The following is a 21,431-nucleotide window of genomic DNA, read 5'->3' as shown; positions in this document are numbered from 1 at the left end:
CTCCTAATCCCGCAGCAGTTGGCTGCGATACACCTGGATCAGGAGCTCGGCCTGTGCCCACACCCGGACTAGGGCCTCCGCGTCCTCGGCCGCGCCCACGTCCTCTAGGCCTACCCCTACCCCTCAGCATGCTGTATTACCAGTAATGCAGAAACAGAACGCTGTAATTAAATGTGCCGCTTATTGGCCTGTGGTTGGAGGCTGACTTCGCTTACGGAACGCCAGGAAATAATTTGGCGCATGCCTGCTGTAACACTTAGCTGGCTGCGTATTTATTTGTAGAACTATAACACCCAGCACACACAGACCCAGAACACTGAGCACAGTGACAGGCAGGCCAAATAGATTTTGTGCACAATATTTTTTTGAAAAGGCCTACTGCGTATATTAAATCACTAATATATGTCTTCTGTCCCTGGAGTGTGTCACACAACTGCAGAGTGTTGCACTGTTATTAACTGCAACAGAGCAGTGATTTCAGAGCCAGGAAATAATTTGGCGCACGCCTGCTGTAACACTTAGCTGGCTGCGTATTTATTTGTAGAACTACTACACCCAGCACACACGGACCCAGAACACTGAGCACAGTGACAGGCAGGCCAAATAGATTTTTTGCCCAATATTTTTTTGAAAAGGCCCACTGCGTATATTCAATCAATAATATATGTCTTCTGTACCTGCCTCCACAATTCTGTCCCTGGAGTATTACTGCAGGGCACAATGCTCTGCACGGCCGATATACCAAAAAAAAAAATGTGCAACACTGCAAAAAGCAGCCTCCACAGTACTGCACACGGTTAGATGTGGCCCTAAGAAGGACCGTTGGGGTTCTTGAAGCCTACACTAACTCCTAACACTCTCCCTGCCTAACCACCACTTCTGTCCCTGTAGTATTACTGCAGGGCGCAATGCTCTGCACGGCCGATATACCAAAAAAAAAATAATTGTGCAACACTGCAAAAAAGCAGCCTCCACAGTACTGCACACGGTCAGATGTGGCCCTAAGAAGGACCGTTGGGGTTCTTGAAGCCTACACTAACTCCTAACACTCTCCCTATAGCAGCTCCGGCACCAATAGCACTGTCCCTCAGCTATGTCACAACGCATCTGATATAGCAAAAAAGAAAAGAAATGCCCACGCTCCTTTTGGACCTAAGAACCAGGGACGGGCTGCAGACACCACTTGCTTCAAACTTTTATTCTTAGTATCCTCTGTGCAACGCGTTTCGTCGTCCTTACACAACGACTTTCTCAAGCACAATAATGACAGCTTAACATATGCACTGTATATATAGTAAACTCACTTTTGGATGGCAGCGTCCCATTTGTTGCACGTGTACCAGGTGTCGGCGTCCTCAGCGTCTGTCAGATGCGGGGTGCCATGTCAGGAAGTAGCACGGCACGATACTTCCGGGTTGGATGACGTGTACCGGATAGAACTATGTGTCCGGAGCGTTCTATCTACGTGCTGATTGGTCCCTGAAGATGTCAATCAACCTGTTAAGGGTGTTTGCGCAATGTGCGTTAGCTACGCTGGAATAGTGTGTAAATACCGCGTGTCTCTTGTGCCGCTGGCCGTATTGTTGTATATAGGCGTATCCTAGGCGACCGGGGAGCGTGTCTCCGGCCGTTTGTTTTACAGCGGCTATTAGATTTGGAGCGTTATTGCGATCTGATTACACCTAGATGGCCCAAGTGGAGCAAAATAATCCGGAGGGAAGGGAATATGTGTATTTTGGAACGGGGTGCTGCCATTTACAAAAAGTGAATAAGTACATCATACATATAACAGATGAAAATGAAAAATAAAAAATAAAAAAATGCATTTTTAAATAAATATATGTCACATCTTACATAAAATTATGGAACTAGAATAGCCAAATTGATTATACTCTTGGATAATATATAATATATACATGGTAAAAACAATAACCATAAACAATAAATAAATAAATAACTAATGATCATAAACAGTGTTATCCTAAATTTATAAAACCCATGTGTATATATATATATATATTAATATGTCTATACAAAAGTCATTATATATGGACATGTCTAGAAATAATTACTAATAAAAACAATTATAGAAACTTTATACGCTTAAAATATAAAATGTCACTACAAACAATGGAAAGTTAACGTCCCATATGGACAATTGAAAAGGGTGAGAAGAAACTGTACCAACCAAGAGGATTTTGAAGACCAAGCAAAACTAATTAAAAATAGATTCCGTGATAAAGGATACCCGGTCACCGTAATCGATTCGGCTTATAAGAAAGTGACTGAAGAACAAAAACCAAAATCCACCCACTGAGTGTGCTCAGGAACTCATGTCATTCACACCAGAATTAATTTCACAAGAAGTGGAAAGTGCATTATTAACATCGCCTATGGCAGATTCACCAACGGACATATTGGATCTCTGTATTTCTAATACAGAGAATAGAAGGAGATCTAACGTAGGAGGACAAACCTCCAAACCAACGGACGAGTACCGGGCTTTTTTAGACAAAGCAACAGACCATATGCCCCCTACGACAGCGAGAAATTCCCTAAGAATGACATCAAAGAACAACACGGTCCCCCACAGATACGGAGCAATTCAGAGATCCAGTGTGAACCCAACAGTAAAATCCAAAATAAACCAGTTTTACCTACCAATGAGACCAACAAACAGGACAGAAAAAGAAAGACTAGGAGGGGGAAAAGGGGAGGTAGAAGGAGGAATATGAACAAAAGGAACCCCCCAAATGAAGAAATAGTGTCTTTTGAAGAGGCCAGGAGCCAGGGCATATTTAATATATCGAGTTACATGTTAAGACGGAAAGAAGTGGATATTTTAGCTAAAGGGCTTTCCTTTAGCCCCACCACTAATTCTAACCTCTTTGACTTATTTGTGGATCTGAACACTTTTATACGTAAATTAACACTTAATAGATATTTTGTGATCCAAGAAATGAATGGGAAGGACAGGCAAACTAATGGGGGACAAATTGAACAAACATTTAATATTGATGACCCCATAGCCACTGACCTCAAACCCAGGAGTAGATTTTACCCAGTGGAAGTAAAAGGGGAATATATACAGCTCTTTTACAATAAAGTGATGAAAGAGTTCAAACAGATGTGTCAGAAAGATATGAAAATGCAACAAAGGACAGACAACCTCACGAAGACCCAGAGGGTCACCCTAAATAACTTGATGCAACAAGAAAATATAGTCATCAAAAACGCAGACAAAGGGGGGGGGGGGGGGATAGTTATTCTTGATTATGCACAATATGATCATGAAGCAACTAGGATTCTCCAGGATATAAAATATTACGAAAAACTAAGTAAAGACCCCACAGAAACAACTAAATTGAAATTTCACCAATTACTCCAGGAAGGATATAGGGATAGATGCATCCTGAAACCTGAGTATAAATACCTGGTGGAAACACCTATAGGCATGCCTTATTTTTATTATGTGCCTAAAATACACAAAGATGTGTTTAACCCCCCGGGGCGTCCCATTATTGCCGGCATGCAAGCTATAACGAACCGACTGTCCGAATACATTGATGTGCAATTACAAAAATACGTGAAGAACTTGCCATCATATCTTAAAGACACGGGTCATCTACTGGACATTATTAAACAGATCCCCTGGAAGAATTCCTACAAGTGGTGCACAATGGATGTGGAAGCCCTGTATACAAATATTGATCACGAGGTAGGCATCTCAGCCATAAATGAAACACTGAAAGGTGATCCTCTAATGCCAGAAAACCAGAGAGAATTTCTATTACAAGCTATTTCATTTATACTAAATAATAATTTTTTTACGTATAACGGGAGTTTTTATAGGCAGATAAGGGGGACTGCAATGGGCACGATTTGTGCCCCAAGTGACGCAAATTGTGTCATGGGAGTCTTCGAAAAAAGTCGCTTCTTGGACAACAGGATCATTCTTTACAAAAGATATATAGATGACCTGCTAATAATCTGGGACGGTGAAGAACAAGAGCTCGAAATATTCATCAAAAATTTAATGGAAAACGAGTTTGGTTTCAGCTTCACCATATACTATAGATTCTGAAAAAATTGTATATTTAGATCTGGAGTTATTAGCAAAAGAACAGGACATCGTCACCCGCACTCACTTCAAGGCTGTGGATACCAATAGCTATCTGGATTTCCATAGCTGTCACTACAAACAATGGAAAGTTAACGTCCCATATGGACAATTGAAAAGGGTGAGAAGAAACTGTACCAACCAAGAGGATTTTGAAGACCAAGCAAAACTAATTAAAAATAGATTCCGTGATAAAGGATACCCGGTCACCGTAATCGATTCGGCTTATAAGAAAGTGACTGAAGAACATAAGATCAGCCACGAACAGAACATGGAAAAATCAAAGAGGGGCACAAAAAGAGAAGACGAGTCCAGGAATAGATTTGGAATAACTTTCACAACAAAATACAGTAATCAATTTGGTAATATAAAGAAAATCATGAGAAACAATTGGTCATTATTACAAGAAGATCCGTTCTTACAAAAAATAATACCAGAAAGGCCACTATGTACCTTCAGGAGGAATAAAACCCTTAAAAATATACTAGCACCCTCATGTCCGAAAAAGGAAAGGAAAAAGAGACAGAAGCAGGAGAAAATACAGAGGGGACCGAAAGGAGTCCATAAGTGCGGTGACAAAAAATGTAAATGCTGTGAAAATATTTCTGATGGAAGAACAGAGGTTGAAGTTAGAGAAGGAGGATCCATAGAGATTAATCAACGACTAACGTGCAAAACAGAAGCAGTAGTGTACATGCTGGAATGTCCCTGTCATCTTAGATACATAGGGAGAACGATTAATATACTAAGAGACCGTATGAGCAAACATCGCAGCAACATCAAAAACGGTTTCCTGAAACACAGCGTCTCGAGACATTTTCTAAATGAACATAATAGAGATCATACCGCTTTGAGAATCACTCCACTAGAATATATAAATTCCAAATCAGTACAAGAACTCAGGCAAAAAGAAATGTACTGGATTTTTAGACTCAATACACTCACACCAAATGGCTTAAACGAGGTACTTGAAAAAATTTGAAAAAAATCCGAGACACCACATTGTATTCAATACTTTTATTATTTTTGTATTCAATACTTTTATTATTGTTGTTGTCAAAATATCAAAAAATTCAAAAAATTCAAAAAAATTTTTTTATATACATATTTTTATATATATATATATTTATATTATATTATATATAACAAATTTCTTTTACATATCCTTCATACAAGTCATATACATATATACACTAGTAAATCATATATTTCAAATTAGCATATTTTATATTTTATATTTTAAGCGTATAAAGTTTCTATAATTGTTTTTATTAGTAATTATTTCTAGACATGTCCATATATAATGACTTTTGTATAGACATATTAATATATATATATATACACATGGGTTTTATAAATTTAGGATAACACTGTTTATGATCATTAGTTATTTATTTATTTATTGTTTATGGTTATTGTTTTTACCATGTATATATTATATATTATCCAAGAGTATAATCAATTTGGCTATTCTAGTTCCATAATTTTATGTAAGATGTGACATATATTTATTTAAAAATGCATTTTTTTATTTTTTATTTTTCATTTTCATCTGTTATATGTATGATGTACTTATTCACTTTTTGTAAATGGCAGCACCCCGTTCCAAAATACACATATTCCCTTCCCTCCGGATTATTTTGCTCCACTTGGGCCATCTAGGTGTAATCAGATCGCAATAACGCTCCAAATCTAATAGCCGCTGTAAAACAAACGGCCGGAGACACGCTCCCCGGTCGCCTAGGATACGCCTATATACAACAATACGGCCAGCGGCACGAGAGACACGCGGTATTTACACACTATTCCAGCGTAGCTAACGCACATTGCGCAAACACCCTTAACAGGTTGATTGACATCTTCAGGGACCAATCAGCACGTAGATAGAACGCTCCGGACACATAGTTCTATCCGGTACACGTCATCCAACCCGGAAGTATCGTGCCGTTACTACTTCCTGACATGGCACCCCGCATCTGACAGACGCTGAGGACGCCGACACCTGGTACACGTGCAACAAATGGGACGCTGCCATCCAAAAGTGAGTTTACTATATATACAGTGCATATGTTAAGCTGTCATTATTGTGCTTGAGAAAGTCGTTGTGTAAGGACGATGAAACGCGTTGCGCAGAGGATACTAAGAATAAAAGTTTGAAGCAAGTGGTGTCTGCAGCCCGTCCCTGGTTCTTAGGTCCAAAAAGAGCGCGGGCATTTCTTTTCTTTTTTGCTATATACGAATACACTTCGAGTGGGTCCTGCCTGCCAGCAGGACACAGAAGCCCAGCAGCCAAACGGATACACCAGAGGATTTATAAGCCAACGAGGATGTGGAGGTGCTGGTGAGACCTCTTTCTAGGGGTGCTCGCCAGACACCGGGTGAGTTCTATTTTGATTTATTTCTCACGTATTCTAACTCATTTTTAGAGTTAGTATACAGATAGCTCAAAGCTCTAAGCCAGCACAGTTAGCGCCTCCCTGACGTATTTTTTCGTATTTGTCTTACGGCCTCATCCCCATTGGGGTGAGATCGGTTATTTTTCAGGGGAAAGAGCGATTCCAGGTGTGGCACTATGGAGCAAATTAAAAAAGCGTGGTTATTGTTAGACCTGAAGGTTGAGGAGACTTTAGAAGCGGTAAAAGAAGATCTACATAAAATAAAAATTGACTGCATCCCTCCTCTCACTAAGGAACCATTTGAGTGGATGGCAAAGGAAGGAGAGGAACTAAAAGGAAAATATATAATCAGGGATTGTATACAAGATATTTGGAGGCATTCATTGGATGTAATTTTTTAAAGATTTATAAGGAGAACCAAGTGTTCCCGAGAGGTTTGAGAATCAATATAATCCCAGCATTTCAGCAGGATGAGGATTTTGTGGGGCAATGGGCATTAATGTTGAATACATTTTCTACTTTAATGATAGAGAAACTGATTATGAAACGTATGTCCATGCTGTCTGATTGTATTAAAAAATTAAATGTGCAGGAGAGTAAGGAAGATCTGATATATGATGTATTATATTCTATGGAAAGAATTGAAAAAGAGACCATTATTAGGAAAATTAAAAAATTAATACGAGATTCGCATGATTTTAAAAATAAAACCTATTTCCCTAGAGACTATAGAAGGAAAATGAGAAAACAATTCCCCCATAATAACAATAATAATTATAGATATAGAGAGAACTATAAGAATAATAATCATATATACACCCATGAGGAGGCAGAATATGATAACTACAATGAAGACAGAACGGACACATATGGGAAACATACTAGCCAGTGGGTAAATAGACAAAACACTAATCATGCATATAGAAAACAATTAAGACAATGGGACAAAAGACAAACAAACAACAGATATGAGAATGACTCCCGACCACAGAATGTGAATAACTTTAGACAAAGACAAGAAAGAAGAGCAGAGAAATCAAGAGGAAGAAACTGGCGTGGAGACAGAAATGGAACAACGTGGCAAAAGGAGCAACATCAGGAAGAAATGGAAGAACAAAGACCACATCAGATGAGGAGAATAAACATTACAAACAAACCTGATAACATGATACTAACACACACCAGTGGATCAATAAATAAATACAGACATCTAAGGGGTCCACAAACGGAAAACTGGAGAACCCCTCCCATGAATTTAGGGGGTGCGAAATATCTAGATGAGAATGCCCATGCTCTCATCACTGTGGATTCTACATTTTGCAGTACAACAGAACACACCCCTAAACGGGTCAGAACCTCTAGTGGGGGAAGGAACAAAAACCAAAATCCACCCACTGAGTGTGCTCAGGAACTCATGTCATTCACACCAGAATTAATTTCACAAGAAGTGGAAAGTGCATTATTAACATCGCCTATGGCAGATTCACCAACGGACATATTGGATCTCTGTATTTCTAATACAGAGAATAGAAGGAGATCTAACGTAGGAGGACAAACCTCCAAACCAACGGACGAGTACCGGGCTTTTTTAGACAAAGCAACAGACCATATGCCCCCTACGACAGCGAGAAATTCCCTAAGAATGACATCAAAGAACAACACGGTCCCCCACAGATACGGAGCAATTCAGAGATCCAGTGTGAACCCAACAGTAAAATCCAAAATAAACCAGTTTTACCTACCAATGAGACCAACAAACAGGACAGAAAAAGAAAGACTAGGAGGGGGAAAAGGGGAGGTAGAAGGAGGAATATGAACAAAAGGAACCCCCCAAATGAAGAAATAGTGTCTTTTGAAGAGGCCAGGAGCCAGGGCATATTTAATATATCGAGTTACATGTTAAGACGGAAAGAAGTGGATATTTTAGCTAAAGGGCTTTCCTTTAGCCCCACCACTAATTCTAACCTCTTTGACTTATTTGTGGATCTGAACACTTTTATACGTAAATTAACACTTAATAGATATTTTGTGATCCAAGAAATGAATGGGAAGGACAGGCAAACTAATGGGGGACAAATTGAACAAACATTTAATATTGATGACCCCATAGCCACTGACCTCAAACCCAGGAGTAGATTTTACCCAGTGGAAGTAAAAGGGGAATATATACAGCTCTTTTACAATAAAGTGATGAAAGAGTTCAAACAGATGTGTCAGAAAGATATGAAAATGCAACAAAGGACAGACAACCTCACGAAGACCCAGAGGGTCACCCTAAATAACTTGATGCAACAAGAAAATATAGTCATCAAAAACGCAGACAAAGGGGGGGGGGGGGGGATAGTTATTCTTGATTATGCACAATATGATCATGAAGCAACTAGGATTCTCCAGGATATAAAATATTACGAAAAACTAAGTAAAGACCCCACAGAAACAACTACATTGAAATTTCACCAATTACTCCAGGAAGGATATAGGGATAGATGCATCCTGAAACCTGAGTATAAATACCTGGTGGAAACACCTATAGGCATGCCTTATTTTTATTATGTGCCTAAAATACACAAAGATGTGTTTAACCCCCCGGGGCGTCCCATTATTGCCGGCATGCAAGCTATAACGAACCGACTGTCCGAATACATTGATGTGCAATTACAAAAATACGTGAAGAACTTGCCATCATATCTTAAAGACACGGGTCATCTACTGGACATTATTAAACAGATCCCCTGGAAGAATTCCTACAAGTGGTGCACAATGGATGTGGAAGCCCTGTATACAAATATTGATCACGAGGTAGGCATCTCAGCCATAAATGAAACACTGAAAGGTGATCCTCTAATGCCAGAAAACCAGAGAGAATTTCTATTACAAGCTATTTCATTTATACTAAATAATAATTTTTTTACGTATAACGGGAGTTTTTATAGGCAGATAAGGGGGACTGCAATGGGCACGATTTGTGCCCCAAGTGACGCAAATTGTGTCATGGGAGTCTTCGAAAAAAGTCGCTTCTTGGACAACAGGATCATTCTTTACAAAAGATATATAGATGACCTGCTAATAATCTGGGACGGTGAAGAACAAGAGCTCGAAATATTCATCAAAAATTTAATGGAAAACGAGTTTGGTTTCAGCTTCACCATATACTATAGATTCTGAAAAAATTGTATATTTAGATCTGGAGTTATTAGCAAAAGAACAGGACATCGTCACCCGCACTCACTTCAAGGCTGTGGATACCAATAGCTATCTGGATTTCCATAGCTGTCACTACAAACAATGGAAAGTTAACGTCCCATATGGACAATTGAAAAGGGTGAGAAGAAACTGTACCAACCAAGAGGATTTTGAAGACCAAGCAAAACTAATTAAAAATAGATTCCGTGATAAAGGATACCCGGTCACCGTAATCGATTCGGCTTATAAGAAAGTGACTGAAGAACATAAGATCAGCCACGAACAGAACATGGAAAAATCAAAGAGGGGCACAAAAAGAGAAGACGAGTCCAGGAATAGATTTGGAATAACTTTCACAACAAAATACAGTAATCAATTTGGTAATATAAAGAAAATCATGAGAAACAATTGGTCATTATTACAAGAAGATCCGTTCTTACAAAAAATAATACCAGAAAGGCCACTATGTACCTTCAGGAGGAATAAAACCCTTAAAAATATACTAGCACCCTCATGTCCGAAAAAGGAAAGGAAAAAGAGACAGAAGCAGGAGAAAATACAGAGGGGACCGAAAGGAGTCCATAAGTGCGGTGACAAAAAATGTAAATGCTGTGAAAATATTTCTGATGGAAGAACAGAGGTTGAAGTTAGAGAAGGAGGATCCATAGAGATTAATCAACGACTAACGTGCAAAACAGAAGCAGTAGTGTACATGCTGGAATGTCCCTGTCATCTTAGATACATAGGGAGAACGATTAATATACTAAGAGACCGTATGAGCAAACATCGCAGCAACATCAAAAACGGTTTCCTGAAACACAGCGTCTCGAGACATTTTCTAAATGAACATAATAGAGATCATACCGCTTTGAGAATCACTCCACTAGAATATATAAATTCCAAATCAGTACAAGAACTCAGGCAAAAAGAAATGTACTGGATTTTTAGACTCAATACACTCACACCAAATGGCTTAAACGAGGTACTTGAAAAAATTTGAAAAAAATCCGAGACACCACATTGTATTCAATACTTTTATTATTTTTGTATTCAATACTTTTATTATTGTTGTTGTCAAAATATCAAAAAATTCAAAAAATTCAAAAAAATTTTTTTATATACATATTTTTATATATATATATATTTATATTATATTATATATAACAAATTTCTTTTACATATCCTTCATACAAGTCATATACATATATACACTAGTAAATCATATATTTCAAATTAGCATATTTTATATTTTATATTTTAAGCGTATAAAGTTTCTATAATTGTTTTTATTAGTAATTATTTCTAGACATGTCCATATATAATGACTTTTGTATAGACATATTAATATATATATATATACACATGGGTTTTATAAATTTAGGATAACACTGTTTATGATCATTAGTTATTTATTTATTTATTGTTTATGGTTATTGTTTTTACCATGTATATATTATATATTATCCAAGAGTATAATCAATTTGGCTATTCTAGTTCCATAATTTTATGTAAGATGTGACATATATTTATTTAAAAATGCATTTTTTTATTTTTTATTTTTCATTTTCATCTGTTATATGTATGATGTACTTATTCACTTTTTGTAAATGGCAGCACCCCGTTCCAAAATACACATATTCCCTTCCCTCCGGATTATTTTGCTCCACTTGGGCCATCTAGGTGTAATCAGATCGCAATAACGCTCCAAATCTAATAGCCGCTGTAAAACAAACGGCCGGAGACACGCTCCCCGGTCGCCTAGGATACGCCTATATACAACAATACGGCCAGCGGCACAAGAGACACGCGGTATTTACACACTATTCCAGCGTAGCTAACGCACATTGCGCAAACACCCTTAACAGGTTGATTGACATCTTCAGGGACCAATCAGCACGTAGATAGAACGCTCCGGACACATAGTTCTATCCGGTACACGTCATCCAACCCGGAAGTATCGTGCCGTTACTACTTCCTGACATGGCACCCCGCATCTGACAGACGCTGAGGACGCCGACACCTGGTACACGTGCAACAAATGGGACGCTGCCATCCAAAAGTGAGTTTACTATATATACAGTGCATATGTTAAGCTGTCATTATTGTGCTTGAGAAAGTTGTTGTGTAAGGACGATGAAACGCGTTGCACAGAGGATACTAAGAATAAAAGTTTGAAGCAAGTGGTGTCTGCAGCCCGTCCCTGGTTCTTAGGTCCAAAAAGAGCGCGGGCATTTCTTTTCTTTTTTGCTATATACGAATACACTTCGAGTGGGTCCTGCCTGCCAGCAGGACACAGAAGCCCAGCAGCCAAACGGATACACCAGAGGATTTATAAGCCAACGAGGATGTGGAGGTGCTGGTGAGACCTCTTTCTAGGGGTGCTCGCCAGACACCGGGTGAGTTCTATTTTGATTTATTTCTCACGTATTCTAACTCATTTTTAGAGTTAGTATACAGATAGCTCAAAGCTCTAAGCCAGCACAGTTAGCGCCTCCCTGACGTATTTTTTCGTACAACGCATCTGAGGCGAGCCGCGGGAGGGGCCGATTTTTATACTCGGGTGACACCTGATCTCGCCAGTCACTCACAGCAGGGGGGTGGTATAGGGCTTGAACGTCGCAGGGGGAAGTTGTAATGCCTTCCCTGTCTTTCAATTGGCCAGAAAAGCGCGCTAACGTCTCAGAGATGAAAGTAAAAGTAACCCGAACATCGCGTGGTACTCGTTACGAGTAACGAGCATCCCGAACACGCTAATACTCGAACGAGTATCAAGCTCGGACGAGTACGTTCGCTCATCTCTAGTTATAAATGTATTCTTTTGAATTTGATTGTTGGTTTGTTTTATGTTTTTTTCTTCAATATTTATGGTTTTTTTTTTTCAATAATAAGGATGGGGGGGGGGTTTAAAATTAGCTGATCATAAGACAAACGTTAATTTACTTTGAAATCAACCTCAGGCTATGAATAACAACCTAGAGGACCATGTTGTTTTACAGCAAAACAGCAACACTCCAGGACTGATCAATCAAAATTTGACATCTTTGTTACACCACACAGGGTTTTTGTACACTGTTGAATAAGTGAAAGGATGCTTCCTGAGTGGGTGACACCAACTGTCAAACAAGTATGGGGGAGCAAGTATGATGATCTGAGGCTATTGTGCTATATTCTGAGTTGGAAACTGGCACAGGGTAAAAGACACCCACAGCTACCATTCATTGTCATCACCTTCCCCTCGCACCAGGAACAAACTCTTCACTTCACAGTTCCATGTTGTGTCATTGAGTCTCTCTGTTACCCATAAATGCATCATGTAGGAAAGCAGCCAGAAAGAATAGTGTGTTATGTGGGACTCAAAGGTTCCCCCAGCTTTAGGGCCTGGTCGCAACTGCTGCGACCCCTAAGTACACCACTGTGTGTAACTACTGCCGATTTGCAAAAATAAAATTTCACTACAATTCCACAGTAAATCTGTATCAAAATCCATGTTAGACATGAGGGGTTTGGTGTGCAGTTGTCCATGGTGGATTTTTCTGTGATACATGAAAGCAACCTAAGACTCCGTCTGCTGCCGCACATGCTCTGTTGAATGTTGCATGTATGTTGCTATTTTCCCTTAGAAGCAATGTTTCCTCTACATGTGACATCCAATAAAGTCAGGCACAGTCTTGTTTTCCCGTCCAATTCCTCTTAGATTCGATGGAAAAAACAGCTATGTTCCCCGGGTAATATTTACATCTGTGCAACATCTGCCAACCTTGTGGGGTTTTCCCATGTAACGATGTACAGAATATACTGAGAAGAGCATGATCAGGGAAAAACATACAGATAAAGGGAATCCAGTGGACGCAAACCACTAGTCATCGAAAGGGGTCAGAGGGGAATGTCAAGTAGTGTTCTGATTAAAAGGCGGTGCACAGTCAAGAGTAACCGAAAATAACACTGGTGCTCCAACTAACATGTCCGAACACAGAACTCCTTGTTCCTTAGCATGAATGGCTGTAACAAAAGACAACTTGTTGCAGCACCATTGTGTCTAAGAGAAACAGAAAGGCGAGACTCGAGGGGGCAAAAAAGCTCAAAAATTGTATCACTGAGCAGAGGAAAAGGATCGCCTGCTCAGATTAATCCAGAATTCTGCTTCTCCATGCTGATGAAAGGTCAGAATTTGGTGCTAGCAGCATGAATCGATGCCCCATTCCTTTCCGCTGCTCAGAACATATAACCACATCCTTCTAATCTATAGCAACTACAAGAAGCTTTCTGTCTGCAGGGGCTGATAATTCTACATAGCAATTTCATCAACTAGTGGAATCTACTCCACAATGAATTACTGTGGTTTGAAAGAAAAGAAGGTCCAATGCATTACTAGATGTGGGTGTCTAAAAAACAAAGTGGCCATGCAGTGTAAATTCAGCTATTATGGCTATAAGGAAGCTGCTGATTAGAAAAATATATTAATCATATCATTACATACTCACAGAACAGATACAGTCATATAAAACACTCAAGATAAACATATTGTTTACTTCTTCAAGTAAGGTAAGAGTTAATTTTTACCTAAAGTGAAAGGAAAAATTCCCCACATGAGTCACTAGTCCTGGGAGGTAAGGAATAAATAGAAGAGTTCGGTAATGTACAGATATGATTAAGCATTTGCAGGCTCGTCCACAAGAAGTGAGAAGCCTGAATTAATCCGATGACGGATTCGGGCGAGAAATGGACTTCAGAGAGACATGTGTTGCCCTCCTTCTCCTGCACCACTCAGGTCTTTATCTCTTCTTATAATCCACAAATCTTAATAGCTTTTGCAGCTACTGCTTGACATTGAGGGCTGCTTAGTGCCGATGATGATTAAATCTCTCTTCTTCCTTATGAGCCTCTACAGTTCTGTGTGTTCCCGGATATCTGTACTTGTAGAATGCCGATGACCTCTGGACTGCAATTACGTTTCAGAATGTTACACGCCTTGTCCCTTGACCTGGGTATAACAGAGTCATTGCTACTGTAGCCTCCCATAGTATTATCTCCACCCACCCCCTCCATTCCCTGAATTAAAGACATGCACTCACTGATTTGGATAAATTGGCCACAGGAGCATTTTATTATAACATAACTTTACAATACATAAACATATTTCACCCAACAAAAAGGGGGGAGGCCCTTGAAGCCCCACAAATTCTGTCACCTTACCAATTTGGGAAATATCCATATTGCCTCCCACTGCAGACCAACTGACTTGAGGAAACCAATTTCCCAAAACCTGCCACCCGCCGCAAGCCAACCGACTTGGGAGACCCAACACTAATTGGCTCCAGCCCCCTACCTTCTGACTTGGAGACCTACTAGCCAATCAAAGGCTAGACACTCCCACCATCTCTGCAAGGCCTCAGCTCTGTCAGAGCCATGAGGCGACAGACCCTCAATAAACATTATTCAATAAAGGGGGAGAGGGTAGCTATCAAGCCCTTGCCTTCCCCTCACCCAACTTTTATGCCAACCCCAAGAACCCCCCTAACCGCTGCTATGACAATGCACACATTCCCCCCTTCAAAATATTAACATTTTTCTCCAATAGGGCAGGTGGGTGAGACTTCACAATGGCAGCGGTCCAATTTTTACATGTCCAATTTTTACATGCGCAGAAAAAGTCCGCTATGCAAATGATAGAACACCGGAATTTAAAACGCGTCTATCTGCGATCGCAAAGAATTTTCTCAAAAACGCTTGAATTCGCATTGCCTGCTATTGTGTTCTTTTGAACACGCCGCACTGCACTCCGATCATGTGAATGAGTGCATAGGTTTCTATGTGAAAGTGAAATCAATTGCAAATGCTGACGATGTGTTTCCATTGTTGGGGCTACTGTGTAACTTCTGGGCAAAAGGGTCGAGTGAATGAAGACATTTAAAGAAGCTTTGCATTGCCTGTGCCCCTCCTGGTGAAGGCTCAGAGATGCATGCGTTTTTGCTGCGGTTTTGTTCGTTACCAAACCGGATTTAATTTAGGTTAGCTGCTCTCGCATAAAATCTATTAGGCCTATGTTAACGAGAAAACACAGAACATTACACATTTTACATACCTGTTTCGCTTGATGGAATTTTCAACGTCGGCACCTGAATGTTGCAATCGTCTGTAATTATGTTGGACCTCGATTTATGTATTTCCACACCTGCTTAGTACGCTCCCCATTGTTATAGCATATGTAAATCTTGCGGCTTCCATTCGCCACGTGCCTCTATACTTTCCCCCCATATTTAAGGTCATGCGCTGTCTGTTTAATGGCCCTTTGATAAAGCTATCTCATTCAGCAGCACATGTAAGAATTTTTTTAAGAATTGGTTTGTTTTGTGAAACATAAGTCCACATGACCCACAAAGGCAAAATACACCTGCCTCTAGCAAGGCTCCTTTTTGTCTATTGCACGATGGAGGCTACAAATAAGACTCAGCTAATTTGTCTTACTAGTTAAGACTTGTTTATTAATTGAGCTTTCAAAATGTTGAAGCTATGTTGATACTAATTTGTTTTCTCCCTCCTTCATGTTCTTAGGAGATACAGCAATGTGGGTCAAGAGGAATCGTCATAGGAGAATCTGTCAGAGAAGGGACCCCGAGATGGCATCATCACCATCTCAAAGTACATCATCGTCTAACCAGGCTCGGCACCGCCCTGTGTTTGAGAGGTGGCCTCAGCGGCGACCCTCAGATTTTGAAACCAATTTGCCCTCGAGGACTCCTAGATGACTCCCTCTAGGTGGCCCCCTAGGAGTCAAACCAGGAGTCCACTTAGGACTCCTGGTTTGACTCCCCCTCGGGATTGCTCTCAGTGGCCCTGTAGGCGTCCCCCTAGGAGTCAAACCAGGAGCTCCCTGAGGACTCCTGGTTTGACTCCCCATCAGGATTCCTCTCGGCGTCTCCCTAGGAGTCGAACCAGGGGTCCTCTTCAGACTCCCCCTATGTAGCCCCCTAAAAGTCTCAGAAGGAATCCTTTTAGGGCCCCCCCTCAGTGGCACTCTGGGGTTACCCCGAGGCGGTGCCATAGGACTCCCCCTCGGCATTGATGAGCATAGCAGCCCCATCATCATCTGTCCGGAGATATTGAGCGTGCTGTATTGCAATATTTGAAATTCTGGACAGATGATGATTGGGCTGATTTTTTTGATTGCTCGATTGCCGGCCGCTTATGTCAGCCACCCAGGAGGCTACAGGGGAAGGTGAAGGTTGCCGTGTAGATGGTGTTAGATGCCACCCTCGAGGACCAGCTGGCAATAGAGGTCTTCTGCTTTTTAGATTACTGGCGTTTCCACAGCAGGGGGAGGACCCCCCATAGGGTGATCTATCAGAGTTGGCTCCAATATCGACGGCCAGGTCGAGTGGATATTCCCGAAAGCATTATGTAAGTCCAAGTAAGTCCTAACACACTTCTAGTCTTGACCAACATGGTAGCATACATGCTTTGTTCTAAGTTCCCAGCTGGCATAGTTTCCATCTGGCTCATGGAGGTGCTGCCACATGAGGCTCTCAGAAATTTGGGCAGCACATGAAATGCTGATATAAGTAAATATGCCTCTGCATGTGAATCTAAATGACTAAATAATAATGTCTCACACAACACAGGCACTCTTCTTTCAGACCGCTCTCACATCAGTATTTTGCAATGGTATTTGCAAGCGAAAACCAGGAGTGTAGCCTGTAAGTAAATGGGGTTGGTCAGGGTCGCTGGTATCTGTAGTACGATGGATCTGACACTTCATCACTGCTTCCATTATGAACATAAGCTGCAGCACAGGTGTGAACAAAGCCTTATTTCTGTAGCAAGGACATGGACCTCCTACAAACAGCACTCAGGTATATGGAACAGCCTCCCAGTATAAAGTACAGGTAAGAAGTGACGTCTCTTCACAGCGCTGAATATGACTCATCAAATAGAAACCCATGCAGCATATCTCCACAATAGACAGAGCTGGCCGACCTCATCGCCTCCTCTCTGATAGGTGGGATGAATGTTGTTTCATTTCTGAAGAGGCCAAGTTTAGCAAGAAGGAAGCCAAGCAGGAGAGAAGCAATGTAAGTGACTCCAGCGGCCGGAATATTCCCTTCTCTGTATGTACAGCACTCAGGTATGGAAGAGCTCAGAGGTTGTAACTAGTAACTCTCTGCAGGTGACTGTGCATTATATTACAGTGTAAGCTCCTACAGCAAGTGCTGAAGCTACCAACGTACCACTAGGGGTCGCAATTGTGACCTGGCCCCTTAACAAACAGGGTCTGGCGGGCCCCCGCCATATGCCATGTCACCGCCGCAGCCCACAGGCTGGGTGTGGGTGGTACTCGGAGAAGAGAGGGTCAGCAGACAGTTTACAGGCTGCAGACTCCACGGATGCATGCTTCTCCGTTACGCTGAATGACTGCAGTTGTGATTGGTCAGTGAACTGCTGGCCGCGTAATCACTGGGTTAATTACTGGACGCCGTACGTCCGCTTCCTCGTTGAGCGCTATGTAGTCCACAAAAGTGAAATGGAATCTACACCACGACCAACTGCTTCAGTTCTAGACCAAAGGAGGTCCAATGCGCTACTAGATGGGGGTCGTCATTTATTATCTATCGCTGTCTATTAGATGTATTTCTATTGTAGTCTTTAATGGAGTTGTCTTACAAAAGCAGTGCCTGCAATAAGGTGGACATTATGTAACAGTCCCTTATAGGAGGAGATGAGGCTGACGGTGAGAGACGCCCTGGTCTGTGCTCTCGAGAATCTGGAGAAGATGGGATTTAAGAAGTTCTGCAATCAGTTACCTGAAATTGAAGTAAAGCAGAACTATAGGAGGATCCCGAGGGGCAAACTGGAGGACAAGGACTGGGAGGATGTTGCTGATCTCATCAGGGAATACTACAAGGATGTTTATGGGGTGGAGTTGACCCTGGAAGTTCTAGACAAGATCAATGAGAAGAAAGTAGCGGAGAAGCTCCAGGAAGACTTGCAAAAAGGTAATAGGATGCCTTAAACAGTTAAACTATCCAAAAAGGAAGCTCTGAGAGTACAGTATTGGCACATTCGCTCATTATCGTTATCATTTCTGAGTTTCTGTTTAAGTCATGTGACCCACCAGTTCGCTAGTATTAACCTTTTCCTCTGTTTTTATGCAGTGAACAGATTTATAAGGCTAAATCAAGTAGAGGAATTGAGGTGGTTAGCTCCTAAAGGTAAGGATAAGAAAGTACAAGATTTCCTGCTTTCTTCGCTTTTTCTCAGCACTTATTTCCCAAATGCAGGACTTGGTGACCACAGACATCAGTAATGTAATAGTGATCTCTTGAGATTTCCTGATCTCTGTGTATCCGCTGAGCTTCTTTTTCTGCTTGACTTTCATGGCGATCAGCTGCCATTCCACCAATATTCACTGTGAATAGGTATACAAATGGAAGATATTAGAATGCCTCCATTGCACCACCTATTGGATGGTAGATATCCTAAAAGGCAATGACCAACCTTTTAACAGACCTTGTAACATGACTAAGGATATAAGCCAAGCCAGAGACTTCTCCAGGTGGAGAAACCACCCATCTGCAGCCAGCTGTTTTGGGGTTCTTGCCCCATCATCAGTGCACAATAGGGTTGACCAGAACACCAAAACAGTCTCTGTAGCTGGGTGACTTGTAGTTATGGTTAAGACTCTGGTATATAACTTGTCATGTTATAGGGCTTGTTAAAAGTTCAGTCATTGACTTATAGGAAAGCTACTTTCCAATAATTGGCGCTCTGGAGGCATTTTTCCATCTCTCATTTGTATACTTTTTTTCCCAAGGAGCCCTGCATGGCCTATAAGAGTCCCTATGACATCTTGGTGCTCTCCACAAGGAGAACCAAGTGTCAATAGAGGAAGACAAGAGAGATGGACTGTCAGCTGTGCCTGCTGATAGATACAAAACAAGTATAATGGATAACTGCATACGGTTATTGTTGCCAATGTTTCCTGAAAACACTACAGCATCCCATAAAACAACATATCCCTCAGCTGCAGGGAAGTACAGAAGTACTGAGGGAGTTTTTATTAGTGCAGAATCATTGGGTATTTGGTAGGTGAAATAATTGTTTGTAATGAACATGAAGATATTTTGTGGATTTCAGCCAGACCCACGATGCTACACCTGAGTGACACGGGCGAGGTGATGTGCTCTGTCACCCTAGAAGCCTTTTACCCTGGATATCTCCACATTGAATGGAAGTGTGGAAGAGAGAAGTCAACAGAAGTGTTATCATCCCAGGAGCTCTACGAAGAAAGTCCTGATCAAACATCATTCTCAGTGCGCAGTCAAGTCAGAATTTCTGAAGATTCCCTCGGATGTCCAGAGTCTGAAGTACACGTCAGCTGGGAACACGAGTATACAAACACCAGGGGGCAGAAAACTCTCTCTATCAGAGATCAAGGTAAGAAGATTTCTATAAAGAGCTATCAGATACAATATAGTTGTAAGATGATTTGTGTTTTGAAATGGCCGAATCCGAGTCCTGACCTTTAATGGGTTTTCCAGGCAATTTCTATTGATGAGTTATTTTCTCGGATCCCTGTGTGGTGGGCCGCGATAGTAATTGCAGATGAAGCTCCCATTGATTTTAATTACCAGTGCTAGCCACTTAACTAGCCAATGTGTTGTGGCTCCCGAGTAGCAGACCTCAGACGATCAACTATTGATCATTCATCCTGAGGATAGGTCATAAATAGAAATTGCCTGAAAAACTCCTTTAACCCTATGGATATGTTGTGGTGACCTGAAGAGGGCTGTGCACATAAGGCATCCCAGAAATATTGATTTACTGAAACACATTTGCAGGGTTGATGGGTCAAAAATTCCTACTCACCATTGTGTAAATCTTATTTACTGTGGGTGAGTACTTGATGTGTTCAATAAAAGACATGAACATACAATCAGACCACATTTGATTAGTGATCAATGCAGAAATTCCAAGAAGTTCACTTACAACTGTATATCTCCAACTAATACCTATTTCCTTCCCTCAGGAGATGATTCAGAAAGCTGAGGTTAGTGGAGCTGTTTAGTGGGATTGTCACACAGTGTTTTTTGATAATTCTACATCAGCATGTAATTACAGCACAAGATTGTAATTAAGCACTGATATAAGAAGTGCATCGCAGGAACAGTGGGTGGAGCGCAGAATGCCAATCATGAGCTAAGGGGCATGTATAGCAAGCTCGAGGCCATCCTCTACCCTCTCAACCTGGGGCATAAACCACTGGGGGGTTGGGTTATTGGGTCTTACATTTAATGCAGGTGCAGATGAAGGGTGATGCTGCTCCGTACGGGCCCTGGTTTTTTGGATCACTGGAAGGCTTTGACAAAATCAATGGTTAGACCCAGCTCACTTGGCCTGGTTAGTGGTGACAAGAGATTCACACTAATTCCACATTCTGGACAAACTGTAATGAGTTTGTGAACACAACAACAGCAATACTTTCTGGTCTAAGATCCGGTCTCTGAGTGTCTGGCTTGACACTTGTTGTCTTACCCCTCTTGGCTGAATAAAGGCAGGCACAATCTTAGTGATCAGGCATTGAGGTACTGAAAGCTCCGGCAGCTCTCTGAATACCTGGATCGGCTTCTCCGGTAACCATGCAGTATCAGTAATGTACAACTTCTCTGTAGCCCATTAGGCGACAACCCTCAGCCTCTTCTACACAGTACTTGGGGGCAGCTCATTCACATCTTCAT

General features: G+C 41.1%; 1 protein-coding gene across 1 annotated transcript in view; it reads left to right on the top strand.

The window, feature by feature from the left end:
• Positions 1-14,334: 14,334 nt before the first annotated feature.
• The window catches only part of LOC136577977 (uncharacterized), a 29,741-nt gene continuing 22,644 nt past the window's right edge, over positions 14,335-21,431 (top strand). Inside the window, exons 1-6 of the mRNA XM_066577887.1 lie at positions 14,335-14,467; positions 16,252-16,338; positions 16,992-17,768; positions 18,397-18,689; positions 18,849-18,905; positions 19,831-20,130. Coding sequence (XP_066433984.1) covers positions 18,413-18,689; positions 18,849-18,905; positions 19,831-20,130 — 634 coding nt within the window. The 5' untranslated portion in view covers positions 14,335-14,467; positions 16,252-16,338; positions 16,992-17,768; positions 18,397-18,412. The remainder of the gene's footprint in view (positions 14,468-16,251; positions 16,339-16,991; positions 17,769-18,396; positions 18,690-18,848; positions 18,906-19,830; positions 20,131-21,431) is intronic.

Source organism: Eleutherodactylus coqui, chromosome 8 (genome assembly GCF_035609145.1).
Source record: "Eleutherodactylus coqui strain aEleCoq1 chromosome 8, aEleCoq1.hap1, whole genome shotgun sequence".
Taxonomy (NCBI): Eukaryota; Metazoa; Chordata; class Amphibia; order Anura; family Eleutherodactylidae; genus Eleutherodactylus; species Eleutherodactylus coqui.
Note: the sequence above shows the minus strand (reverse complement) of the source record. Positions and strands in the feature narration are given on the sequence as shown.